Genomic DNA, 24,841 nt, shown 5'->3' with positions numbered 1-24,841 from the left:
TAGTTACCACTTATCATTGTCTTCTTAGTGTTTTTCCCTCACCATGCCTCCTCTCCCTCCTAACAAAAATTGTTTCTTTTCATGTGTAAACCTTTTCATGAGTTATTATACTTGTGGTCTCATACAATATTTGTCATTTTGTGATTGACTTATTTCACTCAGCATAATGCCCTCCACATTCACCCATGTAGTGAGAAGTTGTGCAGATTTATCATTGTTCTTTATCGTTGCATAGTATTCTGTTGTGTTTGTATACCATAGTTTATTCATCCATTCACCTATTGATGGACGCTTGTTGTTAGGTACCACCGAGTCTGCTCCGACTCGTGCGACCCTGTGTACAACAGAATGAAACACTGCTTAAGTCCATTGTTGCAGCCACTGTGTTAATCCACCTCATTGAGGGTCTTGCTCTTTTTCGCTGACCCTCTACTTTACCAAGCATGATGTCCTTCTCCAGGGAATGATCCCTCCTGACAACATGTCCAAAGTATGTGATTTGTAGTCTCAGCATCCTTGCTTCTAAGGGCATTCTGGTTGTACTTCTTCCAAGACAGATTTGTTCATTCTTTTGGCAGGCCATGGTATAGTCAATATTCTTCTCCAATACCACAATTCAAAGGCGTCACTTTTTCTCCGGTCTTCTTTATTCATCATTCAGCTTTCACATGCATAGGAGGCGATTGAAAACGCCATGGCTTGGGTCAGGCGCACCTTAGTCATCGTAGTGACATCTTTGCCTTTTGACACTTTAAAGAGGTCTTTTGCAGCAGATTTGCCTAATGCAATGTGTCTTTTGATTTCTTGACTACTGCTTCCATGGCTGTTGATTGTAGATCCAAGTAAAATGAAATCCCTGACAACTTCAGTTTTCTCTCCGTTTATCATGTTGCTTATTGGTACAGTTGTAAGGGTTTTTCTTTTCTTTACGTTGAGGTGTAATCCATACTGAAGGCTGTGGTCTTTGATCTTCATCAGTAAGCGCTTCAAGTCCTCTTCACTTTCTGCAAGCAAGGTTGTGTCATCTGCATAACGCAGGTTGTTAAGGAGTCTTCCTCTAATCCTGATGCTCCGTTCTTCTTTATATAGTCCAGCTTCTCAGATTATTCTTTCAGCATACAGACTGAGTAAGTATCGTGAAAGGATACAGTCCTCTGATGCACACCTTTCCTGACTTTAAACCATGAAGTAGCCTCTTTTTCTATTAAGAAAACTGCCTCGTGGTTTATGTTCAGGTTCCTCATGAGCACAATTAAGTTCTGGAATTCCCATTCTTCACAACGTTATTCATAATTTGTTATGTTCCACACAGCCAAATGCCTTTAAATAGTCAATAAAAACAGTTAAACATCTTTCTGGTATTCTCTTGCAGCCAGGATCCGTGTGACTTCAGCAGTGATATCCCTTTCCACACCCTCTTCTGAAATCGGCTTGAATTTCTGGCAGTTAGTTCCTTGTTGATATACTGCCGCAGCTGCTTGTGAATGATCTTCACAAAATTTTACTTGCATGTGACATCATTGATACTGTTCGATAATTTTCACTTCCGATCAAATCACCTTTCTTGGGAATAGGAATGAATACGGATCTCTTCCAGTTGGTTGGCCAGGTAGCTGTCTTCCAAATTTCTTGGCGTAGATGAGTGAGCGCTTCCAGTGTTGCATCCATTTGTTGAAACATTTTCAGAAGTACACTACCGGGCCTTTCTTCCTAGTCTTTCTTAGTTTGGAAGCTCAGCTAAACCCTTTCCGCCATGGGTGACCCTGCCGATATTTGAACACTGGTGGCATAGCTTCCAGCATCACAGCAACACACAAGCCCCCACAGTGTGACAAACTGACAGACACGTGGGGGAATTTAGTGTAATTTTAATAATTTAAAAATTAACTTAAGAAATTTTCGTTTTTATCAGAACTCAACAAATTTTAAAGCACCAGTACAACAATTTGAAGAACATAGCAGACTTTATTAAGACCCTGAGTTTTAATAATTCGCATAGATGCAAGAATGACAGTCTGCTCGGATCTATGGCAGTGGCATATTAGGGAGGTGTGGGAGGTGCAGACTGTGCCGGGTGACACTGCCAGAGGGGGTTACACCAAAATGACTGCCCATAACATTTTTGGGCAGTGTTGCAGCAGAAGTGTATTATTTTTTACAAAACTATCCCTGCAAGTTATAACAACCAAAGGTCGCTATGAATCGAAATCGACTTGATGGCACCGGGTTTTTTTAATGCACTCCAGTTGGAGCTGTCATTATTCCCCAATTACCGTGACTCTTTTCGTATCACATGGTTTCATCTGCATACGCTGTAAACCTTCTGTTTCATTGCTGCTGGTTTTTTATAGTCACTGATTTTGTCAAATATTCTGGTGTTTTAGCTACAGTAATTTGGAGGGGGTGACGCCATGAGTTACCACACAGGGTAACACCAACCCTAGTGACACCACTGATCTGTGATATCTGTTGATGAGATTTATAGCATGAAATAGTTAACATTAAGCTTATCAGTCATCTGCTTCTTATTGAGGCCAAGTAAAGCTCCCCTTGGCCAATAGCTTTAGTCTAGCCCAATGCTGGGTAATAGAGTCGTTGCCCCTTTAGAGTTGTTGCATCATGGCTAGTACGACTACAGAACTGAATTTTTTATTAAATTTTAATTATTTGAATTTAAGTAGCCATATGTGGCCAATAGGTCATTGGGCAGCAGCGTGGGGCTAGCCTTACAGTTTCCCTTTTATATGTAAGACCATTTCTTCGAGTTTTTTCTGGACCTCACAAGTATAAACTTGTGCGTAGGAGTTCTTGACCTATTAAGTCAGGTTACAGAGCAGGGGAGAAAAGGCTGAACCAACTGGCAAGAAAAAAATGCTTGAAGTGATAATTACAGTCCATTATGGTAATTATTAGGATACAGCAGTGACTAAATACCTGGGGCTGTCTGGTGGTTCAGTGAAGGAAAAGAAACCACTCGAAGTACTTCAATACAGGGAATAAATAGCTAACAAGTTGCCTTCAGGTTGATTCTGATTTCGTGGCCGTCCCATGTGTGTCAGAGTACGAATGTGCTCCATATAATTTTCAGTGGCTGATTTTTCGGAAATCAGTCTCCAGGCCTTTCATCCGAGGTGTCTCTCAGTGGACTTGAACCTCCAGTCTTTAGTCTACTTGGCTAGCCTGTTAACCATTTGCACCACCCAGGGAACTCTTAATATAGAGAATTAGATGTTGTAAAATTACAGATAAAACCTATCAGTTTCTAGGTTGGGTCTTCAGAAGTGACTTTTAGATAGATCAACATTGAACTAACAGGGAATCTTTAAGGAGCTAGTGTCTCTGGAACAATGCTTGAATAAAAAACTCTTTGCCACTGTTTCCACTTCCACTGTTTCTGGTTACCCAGAAAGCTAGAGACTAGATGCTAGTCAAGGGAAGATGGGAAGAAATGTAAAAGCCATTTTCCTTTGTTCTTTTCAGCAGTAAACTGAATAGATTTGAACAAGAGAAGTTTAATTAGAAGCTCAAATTGTTAAATAAAAACTCAGGTTAGGATAACCTCTCTGAGAAAACCAATTCTTAAAGAAACAGAGAAAACAAAATTGAGCTCATTGCTGTGCATAAACTTGAAGTAGGTTCTGTTTTATGTTTTTATAAATAACTCTTACATATTTATTTTTTTTACAGACCCAGGATGAGAAGACTGATGAGAAGCAGCTAGCTGAGCAGCTGTAAGATGCCCAAATCTGGGTTCACAAAACCAGCTCAGAGCGAAAATTCTGACAGTGACGGCAATATGGTAGAGAAACCGTGTGGAAGAAAGGTATGTGATGGTACTAAAAACTTGACTCTTCTGGAACTGGAAAAAAACTCCCAATTTAGTGTATTTACAATTACTCATAAAATTAAAAGCGGTATGGATGTCACACTTGCCCTAATCAAGCCCTTTGGAAATAGTCTTCCTAGGGGTAAGACTGTTTTTCCTTTCCTAAGGTAACACAGTTACTGAGATCACACAATTAATTACTTAGGGAATATTAATCATTGAGAGAGCAAACAAAAAAATTCAAGACCTTGCAGTTATCTGGCGTTTCTTCCCCCAACCCCTGACTTCTGGTTGCAAAACACACATATGTGTATTCATATTACCTGTTCCATTTTCTAAGTCTTTAACCTCGGATGAATTTATATTAACTTCTCTAATCTCATGGAGCCCTGGTGGCGGAGTGGTTAAGAGCGACGGCGAGCTAACCAAATGTTGGCCTCTCGAATCCACCAGCCGCTTCTCGGAAACCTTATGGAGCAGTTCTGCTCTGTCCTGTAGGGTCGCTATGAGTTGCAATCGACTCAACGGCAACAGGTGGTTGGTTCTCTAACCTCAGTGTCCCTTTCTATGGTAGAGCACAATAGTGCATAATTACAGAGTTGTCACAGTGAAGTGGCATAAATACCGTGCTTAACACAATACTTGGTACACAGTAAGTGCTCAATAAACAGTTTTTGTTATTTATTGTAATTGCCAAGGACCTCTTATTCTTTTTTTTTAATATTTATCCTTCTTCGTTCCTATTTAACTTAGGCCCTAAGAACCTTCCTTTGGACTTCTGTGATAGTCTCCTAACTGGCCTCACTATCCATAGTCTCTCCCCTACCTAATTATCGCCGGGTTAACTTTCTGCCTCCCCCCCTTTTTTTAGAGGTCTTTTTTTCTTTTGTTCTTCCTTCCCCCTCTCTCCTTCCCTTGGAGCCTCCCTTCCTTTTATAGTTTTCTTGTTGAAGGATGTCTGAGATGCTCCCCTTTGGGCTACTGTGAATAAAGCTGCTATGAACATTTGTTTACAAAATGTTTTAAAGCTTTGTTGAGGTGTAATTTATATACCATAAAATTTACCCATTTTAGTCTACAATTCAATGATTTTTAGTAAATTTATAGAGTTGTGCAGCTATCATTACTAAGTTTAGAACATTTTCATCATTGTCAAGAGACCCTCATACCTGTTTACAGTCAGTCTCCATTTCCACTTCCACCCCAATCCCCAAACCAGAAAAAAAACCAAACCCATTACCATCGAGTCAATTCCGACTCATAGTGACCCTATAGGACACAGTAGAACTGCCACATAGGGTTTCCAAGGAGCGCCTGGGGGATTCAAACTGCCGACCTTTAGGTTAGCAGCCGAGCTCTTAAACACTGCACCACCCAGGCAACCCACATCTGCTTTCAAAGTCAGGGAGTATAAGTCTTCAAACTTTGTTGTTCTTTTTCAAGTTTGATTTTGCTATTCAGGATCCTTTGCACTTTCTTATACATTTTAGGATCAGCTTGTCAGTTTCTGCAAAGAAAAAAGCCTGCTGGAATTTTTGATGGGGATTGCTTTGGACCTGTAGATCAACTTGGGGAGAATTGCCATCTTAGTAATACTGAATCTTCAGTCCGTGAATATAGAATGTCTTTCCATTTATTTAGATATTCCATTTTCTTCAACAGTGCTTTGTAGTTTTTAGTGTACAAGTCTTGTACTTCTGTTATTAAATTATTTGTATTTTATTTCCAATGCTGTTATGAATGGAATGATCTCAGTTTATTTATAAATTGTTCATTGCTAGTGTATAGAAATACATTTGATATTTGTATAGTGATCTTACAGCCTGTGACATGGCTGAACTCGTTTATTAGTCCTCATAGTTTGTAGATTCTGTAGGATTTTCTATATACGGGATCATGTCATTTGCAAATAAAGACAGTTTTTCTTTTCCAATCTGGATTCTTTTCTTTTTTGCCAGATTGCTCTGGCTAAAGCCTGCAGTGCCGTGTTGCATACAAGTTGTGAGAGTGGACGTCTTTATTTTTTATCTTAGGGTGAAAGCTTTTAGTTTTTTACTGTTAAGTCTGATGTTAGCTGTAGATTGAAGAAGTTCATTTCTATTACTGGTTTGTTGATAGCTTTATCATGTATGGGTGTTAGATTGTGTCAGATGCTTTTTCTGCATCAAATGGGTTTATCATGTGGTTTTGTTCTTTATTCTAGTAATATAGCATAGAGTAATTGATTATATTAATTGATTGTATGTTGTTGAATTCAGTTTGGGAATACTTTGTTTAGGAGTTTTGCCTCTGTGTTAGAAAATGATTGGTCTACTTGTCTCTCTTTGCTGTCAGGGTAATACTGTACTGGTCTTAGAGGATAGTTCGGAAATGTGTTCTCCATTATTTTCTGAAACAGTTTGTACAAAATTGGTATATTTCTTTTAAATATTTGTTATAACCCACCATTGGATGTATCTGGGCCTGGGCTTTTTTTTGGCAGAAAGATGTATTCAATATCTAACTTGTTACAGATTTATTCAGTTTTTTTTTTTTTTTTGAGTTTAGTAATTTGTGTCTTTACAGAAATGTCATCTCAGTTGTCTAATATTTTAACAAAAAGTTGTTCATAATATTCCCTTATGATCCTTTTGATTTTTGTAGGGACTATAGTGATATCCCCTTTTTTAATCCCTAATTTTGGTAATTTCTGTGTTCTTTTACTTTACCTTGCCTGTCTGACTGGAGTTGTATAAAGTTTGTTGACCTTTTCAAATAACTAATTTTTTATTTCAATGTTTTTTCTCAATTTTTTTTTTTCTTTCTTTCTGTTTTCTATTTAATTGATTTGTACTTCCGGCTGTTCTGATTTCTTCCTGTTTTCTTGCTTTGGGTTTAATCCACTCTTTTTCTGATTTTTTAAGATGGAGGCTTATATTATTGACCGAAGACCTATAATTTCCCTGTTAGTACTGCTTTACCTGCATCTCATAGATTTTGATAAGTTGTGTTTTCTTTCTCTGCATGTACAAAATATTTTTTGGTATCATTTGTGATTTTTTTTCCTTTGACCCTTGATTATTCAGAAGTATATTCTTTATTTTTCCTAGTATTTGGAGATATCCCAAATTTTTTTCCATTGTTGATTTCTAATTTAGTTTCTAGGATCCCTTGAACCTGAAGATTAATGGTTTTTTCAAAAAAATTTTTTTTTCTTTTTGCCATCTTAAAATCTGCTCCTGAGCACATCTAGTAAAATTTTAAACTAATGTACTTTTGAAATCCGTTATTTTAATTTGGCTCTTTTTGTAATCTTTCCCTTATTGGTAGTCTATATTTGATGAGTCGTTGTTATTGTACTTCTTTAAATTCTTTAATTTTCCTTAGTTCTTTAAACATCTTAATAATAGCTGCTTTACAGTCTTTGTCAAATCCAACATCTGGGGCCATTCAGGGACAGTTTCTGTTGAATACTTTTTTCTTTGTTTTTGTGTATCTTAATTTTTATTGAAAACAGGACATTTTAAGTCATATATTGTAGAAAGTTTCGATTGTCGTTATTTCTCACCTGAAGATTGTTGTTCATCTGTTTTTGTTTTTAGTAAGCTGTCTAGATTTTATTCTTGATATTTGTTTCCTCCAGGATATGCAAGCACTGATATCCCTGATCAGTTGTGTTTTGTTTTTGGTTCTTTTAAATGTGGCTTCCTAGGTGTTGCCCTTTACCTACATAGCTTAGTCAAGAGCCATTGATTGGTCAGAGGTTGTGCTCAAACACTGCGAACCAGTAAGGCTTCCAGCCATTACTGATGGATTTGCATTGTGTGTTGGGGAGTGCATTTAATGTTCAGTCAGTTTTCAAGTCTGCCATAGTATTTACTTTCTACCAGATACAGCTAGGTCTTCCCATGTGTGCAACCTCCTATTCAACCAGGAATGTGTAGAGTGCTTGGACCCTCTCAGGTCTTCCCAGTACATGTACATAGCCTCCCTGTCAGCAAGGGATGTGTGGCAGTCTTACCGAGTGCTCTTCATGGCTCTCTCATTTCTTCGGTCTCCCTGTTAAATTTCTGACTAGTCCTCCAGTCTGCCACTTACATGCAGCAACCTTAGACTAATAGAGCTATGCTTTTTCCTCATTCACTTCTTAACCTGTTTGCTGCTTTTATTGACAACACTGCTAGACATGAGTTTTTGGCCCTACCTACCAATTCAAGTCAATACCCAGGTAGCAAAATTGCTGGTTTTCACTGCCAGTCCCACTCTAGTAGCAGTATCATAACAAACCGAACAGGGGCCAGGGGATAGAAGCAATGCCAGGCAAGAATGCCCGAGATACCCACTGTGTCTTACTCAAAGTCCGGCAGTTTTTCTCAAATGAATGCTTCTCAATTTGTTACTGGATTCCTACGCCTGGGAATAAAACAATGAGCAGTTAAGGTGCGGTCCAGATCTTCATGGAGACTCTTTTAAGTAATTACCAATGACTCTGAAATGTTTTGTTCTTAGGGCGCCTTTATACTTTTTTAGTCTATGTTCTTAAAAATAATTAAGGATTCCCTCACTTACATTAAAAGACAAGAAAAGGCAAATGTATAGAGACCAAAGTTTATTAGTGGTTACAAGGGGCAGAAGGGAGGGGAAAAGAGGGAAGAAGTTTATTCATTGTGAATACCTTTTTTCAACAACACATAACGGTGACTATATACATGGACCTCGCTGGATGAAATACACAGGAATCAAATCTACTACATCTGTGGAAAGAGACAATGAAAAAACTCAATATCATCAGTCAGAACAAGACCAGGTGCTGACTGTGGAACAGACCACCAGTTGCTCATATGCAAGTTCAAGTTAAAACTGAGGAAAGTTAGAACAAGTCCATGAAAGCCAAAGTACAATCTTGAGTATACCCCACCTGCATTTAGAGATCATTTCAAGAACAAATATGACACATTGAACACTAATGACTGAAGACCAGATGTGTTGTGGAATGACATCAAGGATATCACACGTGAAGAAAGAATGAGGTCATTAAAAGAAAGGAAGGAGAGAAAAGACCAAAATGGATGTCAGAAGAGATTCTGAAACTTGCTCTAGAAGTTGATTTAGAATATTTAAATCATGTGGAAGAAATGATGAAGAGCTGAAGAGAAGATTTCAAAGGGTGGCTTGAGAAAACAAAGTAAGGTATTATAATGACATGCACATAGACCTGGAGTTAGAAAACCAAAAGGGAAGAACACGCTCTATATTTCTCAAGCTGAAAGAATCGAAGAAAAAATTCAAGCCTCGAGTTGCAATGTTGAAGGATTCTACAGGGAAAATACTAAACAATGCAGGAAGCATCAAAAGAAGATAGAAACAGTACACAAAGTCACTGACCAAAAAGAATTGGTCAATATTCAACTATTTCAAGAGGTTGCATATGATCAAGAACCGATGATACTGAAGGAAGAAGTCCAGGATACATTGAAAACATTGGTGAAGAACAAGTCTTCAAGGATTGACAGGATACCAATTGAGATGTTTCAACAAACGGATGTAACGCTGCAAGTGCTCACTCGTCTGTTCCAAGAAATCTGGAAGACAGCTACCTGGCCAACCAACCGGAAGAGATCCATATTTATGCCTACCTATTCCAAAGAAAGGTGATCCAACCGAATACAGAAATTATCTAACACTATTCATTAATGTCACACACAAATAAAATTTTGCTGAACATCACTCAAAAGCAGCTGTAGCAGTACATTGACAGGGAGCTGCTAGAAATAATAGTTGGATTCAGAAGAAGACGTGGAATGAGGGGTATCATTGCTGATGTCAGATGCATCCTGGCTGAAAGCAGAGAATACCAGAAAGGTGTTTACCTGAGTTTTATTGACCATACAAAGGCATATGACTGTGTGGATCATAACAAAATATGGATAACATTGCAAACAATAGGAATTTCAGAACACTTAATTGTGCTCCTGAGGAACCTGTACGTAGATCAAGAGGCAGTCGTTCAAACAGAACAAGAAGATGCTTCGTGGTTTAAAGTCAGGAAAGGTGTGTGTCAGAGTTGTGTCCTTTCATCATACTTACTGTTCAGCCTGTATGCTGAGCACATAATCCAAGAAACTAGACTATGTGAAGAAGAACGGCATCAGGACTGGAGGAAGACTCGTTAACAGCCTGTGTTACGCAGATGACACAACCTTGCTTACTGAAAGTGAAGAGGACTTGAAGCACTTACTGATGAAGATCAAAGACCACAGCCTTCAGTATGGATTACACTTCAACGTAAAGAAAACAAAAATCCTCACAACTGGACCAATAAGTAACATCATGATAAATGGAGAAAAGATTGAAGTTGTCAAGGATTTCATTTTACTTGGATCCACAATCAACACCCATGGAAGCAGCAGTCAGGAAATCAAAAGATGCGTTGCATTGGGTAAATCTGCTGCAAAAGATCTCTTAAAAAAGCGTTAAAAGGCAAAGATGTCATTTTAAGAACTAAGGTGCACCTAACCCTAGCCATCCTGTTTTTGGTCGTCTCATATGCATGTGAAAGCTGGGCAATGAATAAGGAAGACCGAAGAAGAATTGATGCCTTAGAATTATGGTATTGGTGAGGAATATTGAATATACCGTAGACTGCAAAAAGAACGAACAACTCAGCCTTGGAAAAAGTACAGCCAGAATGCACCTTAGAAGTGAGAATGGCAAGACTTCGTCTCACATACTTCAGACGTGTTATTAGGAGGGACCAGTCCCTGGAGAAGGACATAATGATTGGTAGAGGGTCAGCAAAAAAGAGGAAGACCCTCAACAAGATGGATTGACACAGTAGCTGCAACAGTGGACTCAAGCTTAACAGCGATTATGAGGATGGTGCAGGACTGGGCTGTGTTTCATTCCGTTGTACGTAGCGTCCGTATGAGTCGAGAACAGCTTGATAGCACCTAACAACAACAACAATTGTTGGAAAAGTCTCATTGATTAAGGGCAGAGTTTCATAGCTGATTGTTGCAATTACTGTCAATAATTGTACAGCTGTAAAAAGTTAAATTGGCAGAAGTTGTGTGATAAATATACTTAAAACAATGACAACAAAAGAAAAAAAAGAGTAGCTGCTGAGGCTGCTTATATACAATCAAAAATCTTATGAGATTTGGTTCCTTGCTTTGGAGATTTAAGGTCATGGTTTCATGGGACAGTGCAGTTAATTGGCGTAATACCATGTTTAGTGGGTCTGTCCTGTCTCCTAGTTCGTTGCATAGTGCCTGAGGTCTTAAAAGCTTGAAAGCAGCCATTCAAGGCACAACAATTTGTCTCTACTCATCTAGAGCAACAGAGGAAGTAGGAGAATCAGGAATGTGAGGAGGATATGGAGTGTTTGGCTAATTGCCTCCATGAACTGCTTCCTTTGCCGTTTGACCAGAAGAACTGTTTGGTGCCTAGCTACTACTAGTGTACATTTTGATCAAAGATTTCATAGAAGAATTCTAATCAAAAGGGAGAAAATGCAGAACAGAATTTCAGATCCTCATGGGCTGTAGACTTTCTGGAGCTATGGAGGCTGGGTGAACCCCTGAGAGTATTGCCCTGAGATACTCTTTAAACCTTAAACCAAAAATATTACCTGAAGTCTTCTTAAAACCAAACAGTAGTGTAGCTTAAGTCGTGAAGAACATCTTCCTTGAGCATTGTGTTCTTTCAGGATGTATCTGTATGGGATCAGATTGACAACAGCAACTCTAAAGATTAGATAGGAAACTTAGGGGGCGGTGAGTTTATGTTAATGAGGGAGGAACAAGTCAGAAAAGGAGTATGAGAATAATTGCTCAGCTTGAAGAATGTAGTCAATGTCATTGAATTGTAAGTGTAGAAACTGTTGAACTGGTGTGTGTTTTGCTGTGAATAGTCTCAGCAACAACAATAAAATAAAATAGAATAGAGGATCCCTAAGAGCTTTTTTACATATGGATTTGTCTGTAAATATCAGAAATTAAAACTGAAGAAAAGTTTAAATATTTACTGGTTTAAAAATGATAAAACTATTGCGTGTTAACACACGTAATATATTATGAAAAATACCTTTTCCAGAACAAAAAAATATTAGTGGGAAGAATGTTAGTGTTTTTGCAAATATCTTTAATGTCTCGCTTAATAGAAGATGGCCAAATTCTCCTTTCTGCATGTGCATTCAATGTATTGATGTGTTACTTGCTGTAAAGCCTCTGGAAAACTAATATACACTCTTGAAAGAATGAGAGAGAAAAATGTAAATAACATCTTAGTATTACTGTGAAGGATCCCTGGTGGCACAGTGGTTAAGAGCTCGGCCGCTAACAAAAGGTCACCTGTTTGAATCCATCAGCTGCTCCTTGGAAACCGTGTGGAGCAGCTCTGCTCAGTCCTGTAGGATCACTATGAGTCAGAATCGACTTGACGGCAATAGGTATTACTATGAAAAGGAGTCTCTGAGTGGCTCAAACGGTTAAGCATTCAACTGTTAGCCGAAAAGTTGGCGGCTCAAGCCTACCCAAAGGCACCTCAAAAAAATTACAGCCTTGAAAACCCTGTGAAGCAGTTCTGCTCTGCATACATAGGGTCACCACAAGTCAGAATCAATTCAGCGACAGCTACCAGCAACATTATTGTTCATATGAAATAGTTCTGACTTAATTCCCATTGCTGTTAATTCGATTCCGACTCACAGCTACCCTATAGGACAAAGTAGAGCTGTCTCATAGGGTTTCCAAGGCTGTAATCTTTGCGGAAGCAGACACTGCATCTTTCTCATGCGGAGCGGCTGGTGGGTTTGAACTGCTGACCTTTCTTTTCGCAGCCGAGCGCTTAACCAGTGCACCACCAGGGCTCCTTCTGACTTCATCAAAAAAAAAAAACCCAATCCAAACCCTTTGCTGTTGAGTCAATTCCAACTCAACCGTATAGGACAGGGTAGAACTGCCCCATAGGGTTTCCAAGGAGCACCTGGTGGACTCTACCTGCTGACCTTTTTTGGTTAGCAGCTGAACTCTTAACCACTGCACCACCAGCGTTTCCTAAAGGATGATTTCTAGCTTACATTTGAGATGCACCCTGCCATTGGGTTGACTCTGACTCATAGCAACCCCATGGGGTTTCCAAGGCTATAAATCTCTCCAGAAGTGACTGCACCGTCTTTTTCCTGTGGAGGGGCTGATGGTTTTGAACTGCTGACCTTTCAGTTAGCAGTCGATCTCTTTAACCGCTGCACCACCAGAGCTCCTTCTGACTTCATAGATCCCCTGAAATTGTCTCAAGGACCATACTTTTAGAACTGCTGTATTGTACAATGTAAGAAGCATTCTGATGAACATGTTGAGTGTTTGTTAATGGGACAAAAGGAGGAAAGCAGCCAATTCTATTTAGGGGTTTCAGGGATGATCTCACAGTGGGTGAGATAATTAATCGAGATTCTCAAGGATGAATAAGTTCTTGACCAGCAACGAAGTGGAAGCAGAGGGTAGTCCAAGCAGAATTTGTTACAGTACTACATACTAATTTGGAATATAGCCCATGGAGGATGGCGGAATAGGAGATAAATCTGTAGACTTAGGGAGGGGCCAGTTCATCATGGCCTTGTGTGCCTTGCTTAGGATCTTGAAATTTATAATATAGCCAGTGAGCCAGTAGGGAAGGCAACACAGTAGAGACCAGTTAGCATGCTATTCAAAAATCCAAGCAAGAGGCAGTCTGGAAGATCTAAAAGATGTTGAGTAAATTAAACTTGTTTATGTAGAAAAAGATTAGATCCACTCTGAGGTTTCTGTTTTAAATGACTAGGTGGATGTGATTGTACTATTCCCTGAGAAGGAACTCAGAAAAAGGAGCAGGTTATTTTTGGAATAACAACTTTGGTTTGTACTTGTTGAGTTGACCACTGAACATCCAAGTAGAAGTATTTACTAGGCAGCCGGTATGATTCCGGAGCTCAAAACAGAAGTTGATGTTGGTATTAAATAGTGTGAGGATTTGTGGAAATACAGGTAGTGGGCATGGGAATGTCACCCAAAGAGTATATAAAGTGGGGCAAAAATGAAGAAGCGTTTACCCTGAGGAATTAAAATATTTTAGGGGGAGTAGTAAAACACAGGAAACCCTGGTGGCGTAGTGGTTTAAGTGCTACAGCTGCTAACCTAAAGGTCGGCAGTTCAAATCTGCCAGGTACTCCTTTAAAACTCTATGGGGCGGTTCTACTCTGTCCTGTAGGGTCGCTATGAGTTGGAATCGACTTGACGGCAACAGATTAGGTTAGGTTAGTAAGACAGGGAAAGAGGAGGACTGAGAAGAGAATAAGAGAGGTTACATAGCGAAGAATGGCTAAGAGAGGAGAGAGTCTGTAGTGCCAAGTGCCACATAAAGCTAAGCAGGAAGAATAAGGACATTGTATTTGTCAGTTGAGATACATTAGTAAAACTAGTTTCAGTGGAGTTGTGGGAATGCAATATGATGTAGAGTTGAGGAAGGAATTAGAACTTTTATTTTTAAGTATTTTTAATGTAGTGAAGGTTACATTCGTAAAAATTCATCTGAGCTGCTTGATGTCACTTTTTGGATTTGAGTTTATAAGGCTAAATGTGTTGAAGTTTTTATTCTGCCTAGATACTCTATGTCTTGAAAGCTGCCACTGAATGTACAGTAGTGTCTGAGCAATGGACTCGAGTTCTCAAAAGTATGGAGAGAGCAAAAACCAAGCACTTTCCACTAACCTGTTTCTATAAAAGTATTACTTCAGTTAAGAATACTTATCAGTCAGTAAAGTAAACTGGGCTTGGTAACCTATGGAGCAAGGGAGCTGAGTGCCTTCTGGCCAAAGTTTACAGGTACTTATCAGTGGAGCTAAAGAGCTTTTTATCAGTGGCGCTAAAGGGCTTTGAAACACTTGTCCCAGGAGGGCTGAGAGGCCCTAGGAGCCAAAAACCAGGGAGCAAAAGCTGAAGGAACACAGAAAGCAGAGCGGCCTCAGTCTCATAAGGTAGGGCCACGACCTCTTGGATCTCAAAGGCTAGAGTTGCCACTCAGATGGTCTAAGAGAATGGGGCCACCTAAAGCCAAAGGAGCAGAGTTGCTGTCCCAGTGGGCCCGGACGGTGGAGCTGAAGCCCAAGGCTGAGGGGCCTCCGCTCAGAATCCAGAGTGTGTGGCCAATACCTAGAGTCTGGAGGGCAGGGCCATTGTGTAAACGATCTCAGAGAACTGAAGATTGTTTTCAAGCCTTGAAGGCTAATGTAATGTGTTCGGCTGCCTTGCTTGGTGCCTGTTACCACTTCTTTCCCTCCAGTTTCTCCCATTTGTAATGGAAATGTCTAGCTTGTGCGTGTTCCACCATTATACTTTGGAAGCAGATAACATGTATTCTAGACTTTACAGATGAAGAGGAATTTTTTTGAATTTTGGACTTGGAGCTGATTTAAGATTTTTGCTATCATATAATGGGGTGAATGTGTTCTCCATGTCACAAGGATATGAATTTTGGGGGTCCAAAGGTTAGAATGTTATGGATTGAATTGTGTCCCCTTAAAATGTGTGTCAACTTTGCTAGTCCATGATTCCTAGTATTATGTGATTATCCTCCATTTTGTCACCTGATGTGATTTTCCTATGTGTTGTAAAGCGTACCACTATGATGTTAATGAGGTGGGTTTAGTGGCAGTTATGTTAATGAGGCAGAACTCAATCTGCAAGATTAGGTTGTGTCTTTAATCAATCTCTTTTGAGATATAAAAGAGAGAAGCAAGCGGAGAAGCACGGGGACCTCATACCACTAAGAAAGCAGTGCCAGGAGTAGATGCTGAGAAGCTTCTAGACCGGGGAGGATTGATGACAAGGACCTTCCTCCACAGCTGACAGAGAGAGAAAGCCTTCACTTGGAGCAGGCACCCTGAATTTGGACTTCTTAGTCTACTAGACTGTGAGAGAATAAATTTCTCTTTGTTAAAGCCATCTATTTGTGGCATTTCTTTTATAGCAGCACTTGATGACAGAATAAATACAAACTAATCGATTAGATTCCTCACTTATTATAATTACTGTAAACAAAAGCCAAACCTGTTGCCATCAAGTCAATTCCAACTCACAGTGACCCTATAGGACAGAGTGGAACTGCCCCATAGAGTTTCCAAGGAGCACCTAGTGGATTTGAACTGCCAATCTTTTGATTAGCAGCCGTAGCACTTAACCACTACACCACTAGGATTTCTGTAATTACTATAGTTAATTATTATTAACCGTTTTCAGTTTCTGTTTAATCATACTATATATTTTTTCAAGATCACATGGTTGTTCGGGAAAAGCCAAATCCTTTCTGAGGCAGTGTGCATAGTGCTTACTGCCATGCTTTGGGATTTCAGAGCACCTTGACATCAAAAACTGTTGGTAGAGGTAATTTTCTTCAGTTTTTGAATCAATACATAACAGCTTATTTGCCCCCAGAAGAAGAAGGGCCATGATTTCCATTCAACTTTACTGCTTATATACCATGTTCCTGCTGCTTTGTAAGACAAAATGAAGAAATTAGAAGGGCAGATGGGAGAAAGAAGACACGACCATATTATTCACCTGTATATTTTCAGTGTGTAGTCTTGTTGCTAGGCGTTGTCGAGTCAGTTCCGACTTACAGTGACCCTGTGTAAAACAGAACAAAACACTGTCTGGTCCTGTGCCATCCTCATAATCGTGTTTGAGCCCATTATTGCAGCCACCGTGTCAATCCATCTCATCGAGGGTCTTCCTCTTTTAAGCTGAACCTCTGCTTACCAAATAAGATGTCGTTCTCCAGGGACTGGTCCCTCCTGATAACATGTCCAAAGTACATGAGTCGAAGTCTCACCATCCTTGCCTTCAAGGAGCAGTCTGGCTGTATTTCTTCCAAGACAGACTTGTTCATTCTTCTGGCAGGCCATGGTATATTCAGTATTCTTCGCCAGCACTGTAATTCAAAGGCATCAATTCTTCTTCTATCTTCCTTATTCATTATCCAGCTTTTTTATGCGTGTGAGGCCATTGAAAATTCTGTGGCTTGGATCAGGAGCACCTTAGTCCTCAAAGTGACATCTTTGTTTTTTTAATGCTTTAAAGAGGTTTTTTTGCAGCAGATTTGCCCGGTGCAGTACGTTGTTTGATTTCCTGACTGCTGCTTCCATGGACGTTGGTTGTGGATCCAAGTAAAATGAAATCCTTGACAACTTTAGTCTTTTCTCTGTTTATCATGATGTTTCTTATTGGTCCAGCTGTGAGGGTTTTTATTTTTTTTATGTTGAGATGTAATCCATACTGAAGGCTGTGGTCTTTGATCTTCATCGGTAAGTGCTTCAGGCCCTCTGTGCTTTCAACAAGCAAGGTTGTGTCACCTGCATAACACAGGTCATTAATGAGTCTTCCAGCAATCCTGATGCCACATCTTCTTCATGCAGTTCAGCTTCTTGGATAATTTGCTCACCAAATAGATTGAATAAGTATGGTGAAAGGATGCAACGCTGACCACAATTTTCTTGATTTTAAACCACACGGTATCCTCTTGCTCTGTTCGAACGGCTGCTTCTTGGTCTGTGTACAGATTCTGCATAAACAAAATTAAGTATTCTAGAATTCCCATTGTTCACAATGTTATCCATAATTCATTATGGTCCACACAATCAAATGCCTTTGCATAGTCAATAAAACACAGGTAAACATCTTTCTGGTATTCTCTGCTTTCAGCCATAACGCATCTGACATCAGCAGTGATATCTCACTTCCTACATCCTCTTCTGAATCCAGCTTGAATATCTGGCAGTTCCTGTCAATGTATTGCTGCAACCAATTTTGAATGATATTCAGCAAAATGTTACTCACCTGTGATGTTAATGCTATTGCTTGATAATTTCCACATTCTGTTGGATCACCTTTCTTTGGAATGAGCATAAATATGGATCTCTCCCAGTTGTTTGGCAAGGTAGCTGTCTTCCACATTTCTTGACATAGACAAATGAGTACCATTTGTTGAAACATCTCAGGTGGTATTTATTCTTGATCATATGCTACCTCCTGAAATGGTTGAACATCGGCCAGTTCTTTTGGGTACAATGACTCTGTATTCCTTCCATCAGCTTTTGATGCTTCCTGTGTCATTCAGTATTTTGCTCATAGAATATTCAGAATTGCAACTCAAGGTTTAAATTTTTTCTTCAATTCTTTCAGCTTGAGAAATGCCAAGCATGTTCTTCCCTTTTCTTTTTCTAATTCCAGGTCTTTGCGTATTACATTATAATATTTTGCTTTGTCTTCTTGTGCCACCCTTTGAAATCTTTTCTGCTCTTTTACTTCATCATTTCTTCCATTCTTTTTAGCTACTCTAGAGTCAAGAGCAAGTTTCAGAGTCTCTTCTGACATCCATTTTGGTCTTTTCTTTCCTGTCTTTTTTAATGACCTTCATGTATGGTATTCTTGATATCTTCATCTGATCTTGAGTCATTAGTGTCCACTATGTCAATCTGTTCTTGAGATGGTCTCCAAATTCAGGTGGGATATACTTAAGGTTGTATTTTGGCTCTGGCGGACTCGTTCTAATTTCCTTCAACTTCAACTTGCATAAGAGCGATTGATGATCTGTTCTGCAGTCTGCCCCTGGCCTTCTTCTGAGAGATGATATTGAGCTTTTCCATCATCTCTTTCCACAGATGTAGTTGATTTGATTCCTGTATTTTCCATCTGGTGAGGTCTGCATGTATAGCCGCTGTGCGTGTTGTTGAAAAAAAGGTATTTGTAATGAATAAGTCATTGGTTTTTCAAAATTCTCTCATGTAACCTCCAGCATCATTTTTATCACCAAAGGCTTTATTTTTCAACTACCAATCCTTCCTTTCCAACTTTCCCAGTCCAATCTCCAGTAGTTATCAATGTATCTTGATTGCATGTTTGATGAATTTCAGACTGCAGAAGTTGGTCAGAATCTTCAATATCCTCATCTTTGGCCTTAGTGATTGGTACATAAATTTAAATAATAGTCGTATTAAATGGTCGCCTTTGTAGGTGTGTGAGTATTATCCTATCACTGACCGAGTTGTACTTCAGGATAGATCTTGAAATATTCTTTCTGGCTATGCACACAACACCATTCCTATTCCATTTGTCATCCCCAGCATAGTAGACCATAAAACAATTGTCTGATTTAAAATGGCCAATACCAGTCCATTTTAGCTCACTAATGCCTAAGATACTAACGTTTATGCATTTCATTTCATTTTTGACGACCTCCAATTTTCCTAGATTTGTATTTCGTACATTCCACATTTCGGTTATTAATGGATGTGTGCAGCTGTTTCTTCTCATTTTGAGTCGTACCACATGAGCAAATGCAGGTCCCAAAAGCTTGACTCCATATACATCATTAAGGTCGACTCTACTTTGAGGAGGAAGCTCTTTCCTAGTCATATTTTGAGTGCCTTCCAACCTGAGGGCCTCATCTTCCAACGCTATATCAGACAGTGTTCCACTGCTAGTCATAAGGTTTTCACTGGCCAAATTTTTCGGAAGTAGGCCACTATTAGGTCCTTCTTAATCTGGAAGCTCCGCTGCTGCCTGTCTGCCAAGGCTGATCCCTGCTGATAGTTGAAATACCTGTGACAAAGCATGCAGTGTCACAACAACACCCAAGCCAGCACAGTACGACAGATTGACAGATGCATGGTGGTTCATCAGTCTTCCCCTAGTCTCTTGTTACCATTGATTTTAGTTTAGAAATTTCTCCACTGCAGTTTGTAGCATAAATTTGCAAAACACCCAATTTTTATAAAACCCACTATGATACAGGGTCGCTGTGAGTTGGGATTGACTCGGCGGCAATGTGTTTTATGATAATCCAAAACCTAGCTTAAATTCATAACTGTGAGAGAATGGATCAGATGTGTAAGTAAGGGTATGGTAGGTACTGCATCAGCAGTGGGCACGTGGCATCACTGAGCAGTTTCTGTTAACCTGATATGGTATATCTACAGAAAATGGCACCTATGGCAAGCACTGAAATTGTGCCCCTGTCCAGACATATGACACCCTTCTTCATATAACTTTACTGTAATACCAAAAAAAAACCATACAAAACAAAGTTCAAACCCACTGGCGTCGAGTCGATTCTGACTCATAGTGACGATATAGGACAGTGTAGAACTGCTCCATAGACTTTCCAAGGAGCTCTGTGGATTTGGACTGCCACATGCCCCGGGCCAGTGCAATAGCCTAGATACACCGCTGGAATGCAGGTAATGGAGGTTAATCATTTTAACTTTCTAAATACCTGTTATCTTTTTACACTCAATATAGTTTAGACCTTCTTTATCTCCTATCCAGGGGAAAATCTAGATATTATTTTATTAAGAAATATATGATCATTATAGAATAATTAGAAAATATGTAAAGAATAATGATAATAGAAATCATCTTGCCAAAATCTGTCAATAATCTGAGATTTTACTCTGCTTAAAAGCTAACCGGTTTCGTGAATACTGGCAAGAAGACAAGAGACTCTTGACTCAGAGGTAGAGGAACGTTTATTACTCAGGGATGCGGTAGCCAGAGTGTCAGCATTTATACCAGTTTCCTGAGCCCTGTTTCTTGCAAAGGGGTGGGAAGAGAGGTGGCACCTGCACATGCAGCGGGTTGCTTTAACAGGAAGCCTTTTATTCTTCAAAAAACTTGGTAAACCAAGTTGAGATATAAGGAAGTCACTTCCTCTTCCTATTTTGGTAATAGATTTATCAGGAATAAATGTAGAATTTTTTTCGGATGGTCATCTTGTCACCTATTAAGATCATCATCAGGCTTGTTTCTTCTTTGATTCAGTGAATTGCCTAGATAAGTTTTTAATGCACTATCTGAGCCCTGCTAGATTATGATATATTACCTTCGTAAGACACTGAATTTGATTTGATAATTAGGATTTTTGAATCTCTTCTTAAGTGAGGTTAGGCTGTAATTTTCTGTCTTGTGGTAATCTTTGGTATCAATTTTATATTAGAATTATAGAATGGATTGGGTGGTTTTTTATATTATTTCTGTCCTGTAGTATTATTTATACGAAATGGGAAATGCTCATTAAATTTTCTGTTAAAACTCTCTTGTAAAATCTTCTGGGCTAGATGCCTTTCTTTTTTAATTATAAAATAAAAATATATATAACATAAAATTTGCTGTTTTTAAATGTAAAATTCAGTGACATGAATTATATTCACAGTATGCAACCACTTGTTTCTAAAACTTTTTCATCACCCCAAATGGAAACTCATTAAGAGTTAACTCCCTTTTGTCCTCTTCCCCCAACCATATTGTTAGGTGCTGTCGAGTAGCTTCTGACTCGTAGTGACCCCAAGTACGACAGAATGAAACACTGCCTGGTCCTTCGCCATCCTCACAATAATTGCTTTGTTTGAGCCCTTTGCTTTAGCCACTGTGTCAGTCCATCTCATTGAGGGTCTTTCTCTTTTTTGCTGATTCCCTGCTTTACCAAGCACAATTTCCTTCTCCAGGCACTGGTCCCTCCTGATAATATGTCCAAAGTACATGAGACGAAGTCTCGCCATCCTTGATTCTAAGCATTCTGGCTGTACTTCTTCCAAAACACATTTTGTTCATTCTTCTGGTAGTCCGTGGTATATTCAGTGTTCTTCACCAACACAATTCTAATGCAGCAATTCTTCAGTTTTCTTATTCGTTGTCCAGCTTTCATGTGTATATGAGGTGATTGAAAATACCATTAGCTTGGTTCAGGCACACCTAAGTCCTCATGGTGACATCTTTACTTTCCAACACTTTAAAGTAAAGCCATAGTTACAACTAATTTTTCTGTCTCTGTGTCTGCTCTAGATATTTCATTTAAGTGAAATCATACAATATACTTTTTTGTATATGACTTATTTCAATTAGCATAATGTTCTCAAAGTTTGTTCATGTTGTAGCATGTATAACAACTTTGTTCCTTTTATGGGTGCATAGTATTCCACTAAGAAACCCTGATGGCGTAGTGGTTAAGAGCTACGGCTGCTAACCAAAAGGTTGGCAGTTTGAATCCACCAGCCGCTCCTTGGAAGCTCTATGGGGTGGTTCTACTCTGTCCTGTAGGGTTGCTATGAGTCAGAATCAACTCCCTGGCAACACGTTTGGCCTTTTTTTTTTAGTATTTTATTGTGTGGGGGGGGCGGGTGTATGCCACATTTTGTTTATCCAGTCATCTGTTGATGGACATTTGGATTGTTTCCACCTTTTGGCTCTTGTCAATAATGCTGCAGTGAACATTGGTGTACAAGTATGTGTTTGAGTCCCTACTGTAAGTTCTTTTGCGTATATACATAGGAGTCAAATATGGGAGTTCTGTGTTTAACTTTTGGCATAACTGCCAAACTGTCTCCCAAAGTGGCTGCACCATTTTCCGTTCCTACCAGCAGTTCCACTTCCTGGTTCCAGTTTCTCCACATCCTTGCAAACGTTTACTATTTCTTGCTTCTTTGATAATACCCATCCTGATGAGTGTGCAGGGGTATGTCATTGTGGTATTGATGTGCATTTTCTTATGACTAATAAGGTTCAGTATCTTTTCTTGGCCTTTCGTGTGTGTTTTTTTGGAGAAATGTTTGTTCAAGTCCTTTGCACATTTTTTTTGATTTGGTTGCTTATGTTTTTGTTGTTGGGCTGTAGGAGTTCTTTATATATTCTAAATATTAAGCACTTATCAGATACATGATTTTTAAACAGCATTTCCCATTCTGCAGATGTTCTTTTCACTGTCTTGATAATGTCTTTTGATATGTAAAAGTTTTTTTATTTTGATGGAATCCAATTTTTCTATTTCTTTTGCTGCTCGTGCTTTTGGCATCATATCTAAGAACCTTTTGCTAAATAAAAGGTCCTGAAGATTTGCTTGTCTGTTTTCTTCCAAGAGTTTCATATTTTTAGCCCATATATTTAGGGCACTGATCTATTTTGAGTTAATTTTCACAAATAGTGTGAGGTAAAGATGGAACTTCGTTCTTTTTTGCATGTGGAGATCCAGTTGTCCCACACTGTTTGTTGAAAAGACTGTTGTTTCCCCGTTGAATGTACTTGGCACTCTTGTCAGAAGTCGTTTGGCCATGGCTGCGTGAGTTTATTTCTGGACTCTTAATTCTGTTCCACAGGTGTAAGTATCCATTCTTACAGCAGTACCAATTGATTTGAATACTGTAGCTTTAGAGTCTGTTTTGAAATTGGGAAGTGTGGGTCCTCCTACTTTGTTCTTTTTTAGGATTGTTTTGGCAGTTCTGTGCCCCTTGCAATTCCATATAAATTTGAGGATCAGTTTTTCCATTTCTGCAAAAAAGACTTGGGATTTTAGTAGGTATTGTGTTGACTCCGTGGATCACTTTGGGTAGTATTGACACCATAACAATATTAAGTCATGTAATCAATGAACACAAGATGTCTTTTTGTTTATTTCTTTCAGCATTGTTTTATAGTTTTCAGTATATAAGTTGTTCATCTTCCTGGTTAAATTTATTTTTAGGTATTCTTTAGAAAGATTGCAAATGAAATTATATTCTTGCTTTCCTTTTCAGATTGTTCATTGCTGGTGTATAGAAACATAGTTTTTGTAGGTTGATCTTGTACCTTGCAACTTTGTTGAATTTGTTTATTAGTTCTTATAGCTTTCTTTTGAAATTTTTGGGATTTTCTGTGTGTAGAATCCTGTCATCTATGACTAGAGATAGTTTTACTTCTTTCCTGATCTGGGTACCTTTTCTTTCTTTTTCTTGCCCAGTTGTTTTTGCTGGAACTTGTAGTATAATGTTAAATAAACCCAAATAGCAGTAGTGAAAGCTGGCACCTTTGTCTGGTTCCTGATTTTAGGGGTAGGTTTACCTTTTTATATGCAAAATCTTTGGCTATGGATTTATTGTCTTTGTATAGCCATTGGTTTATTTAGGTTTTCTGTTTCCTTCGTGAGCCAATTTTTAGTAATGCATGTTTTCCTAGAAAATTACTTTTTCAGGCCTTAAATTTTTAATGACATGATACTGAACGTAGCATTCTTTTACAACTTTTAATATCCCTTTGAAATGTATTTTAGATATCAATCCTAGTGTTTATTATTTTTCTCTTCCCTCTTTTTTCGTGATGAGATTTGCTAAAAGTTTATTTATTCTGTTGCTCTTTAAAAATTAGATTTTGGTTTCAGTCATAAAATCCACTTTCTAAAAAAATTCAGCGTTTTATTTTTATATGCCTTTCTCCCTCCTTTCCTTCTGTCAGTTTCTTTTCTGTCTTGCGTTGAAGGCTACTGTCTTCTGCAGTTTGAATCTACTTCTGATTTGCTTCTGAGCATCTCTGCAGTTAACAGAATTTATCGTGTATTTATCATAATTTGGGGGATATTCTGTTAAGCTGCCTTGCAGGGCGATTGTGGCTTAGTTCTTAGTATCAAACATGTTTTTCACAAAGGAGTCATCATATCCTGATTTAGATGTACTGTACCAATGTGGATGTTTGATTAGGAGTGAGCTTTGTAATAGCTATAGATATGTATTTAGGTAGGATACTTCACGTGACTAACGGGCACATGATATTTTTGTTTGATGTATTGTCTTTCCTCCAGTTGAATTAAAATGTATCCCAGTTCCTCTGATTTAAGAAATAGAGCTTTAATATTTTACTGAACTAGATAGATTATCCTTTGGTTCTGTGATTTATGTACATTTACTGTATTTTACACAAATGTTTGTTTGCCAGCTGTGCCCTCCCCTCTGTGAGGTATTTTCTTAAGTACACTATGCTAATTTTTTCAAAATGAACATAGCAGACAAACTTAGGATGTATGCGTTATTTGTGTAAAAATGCTCTACCTCTTTACTGATAAAGAACACTGGTGTTCTTAACCATTAGCACGCATCGGAATCACCTGGAAGGATTGTGAAAACAGATCATTGGTTGCCACCCCGAGTTTCTGATTCAGTAGGTGTGAGTTACGGCCTGAAAATGTGCATTTCTAGTCAGTTTTCAG

The 24,841-nt window shown here is 38.8% G+C and overlaps 1 protein-coding gene across 3 annotated transcripts in view; it reads left to right on the top strand.

The window, feature by feature from the left end:
* The window catches only part of ANKRD12 (ankyrin repeat domain 12), a 165,833-nt gene that overhangs the window by 28,597 nt on the left and 112,395 nt on the right, over positions 1 to 24,841 (top strand). For all 3 annotated transcript variants that reach the window (XM_049900150.1, XM_049900148.1, XM_049900149.1), the window contains exon 2: positions 3,688 to 3,823. In XM_049900150.1, the coding sequence (XP_049756107.1) occupies positions 3,737 to 3,823 (87 nt within the window). In that variant the 5' untranslated portion in view covers positions 3,688 to 3,736. The remainder of the gene's footprint in view (positions 1 to 3,687; positions 3,824 to 24,841) is intronic.

Source organism: Elephas maximus, chromosome 11 (genome assembly GCF_024166365.1).
Source record: "Elephas maximus indicus isolate mEleMax1 chromosome 11, mEleMax1 primary haplotype, whole genome shotgun sequence".
NCBI lineage: Eukaryota > Metazoa > Chordata > Mammalia > Proboscidea > Elephantidae > Elephas > Elephas maximus.
This window is presented reverse-complemented; position numbering and strand designations above follow the sequence as displayed.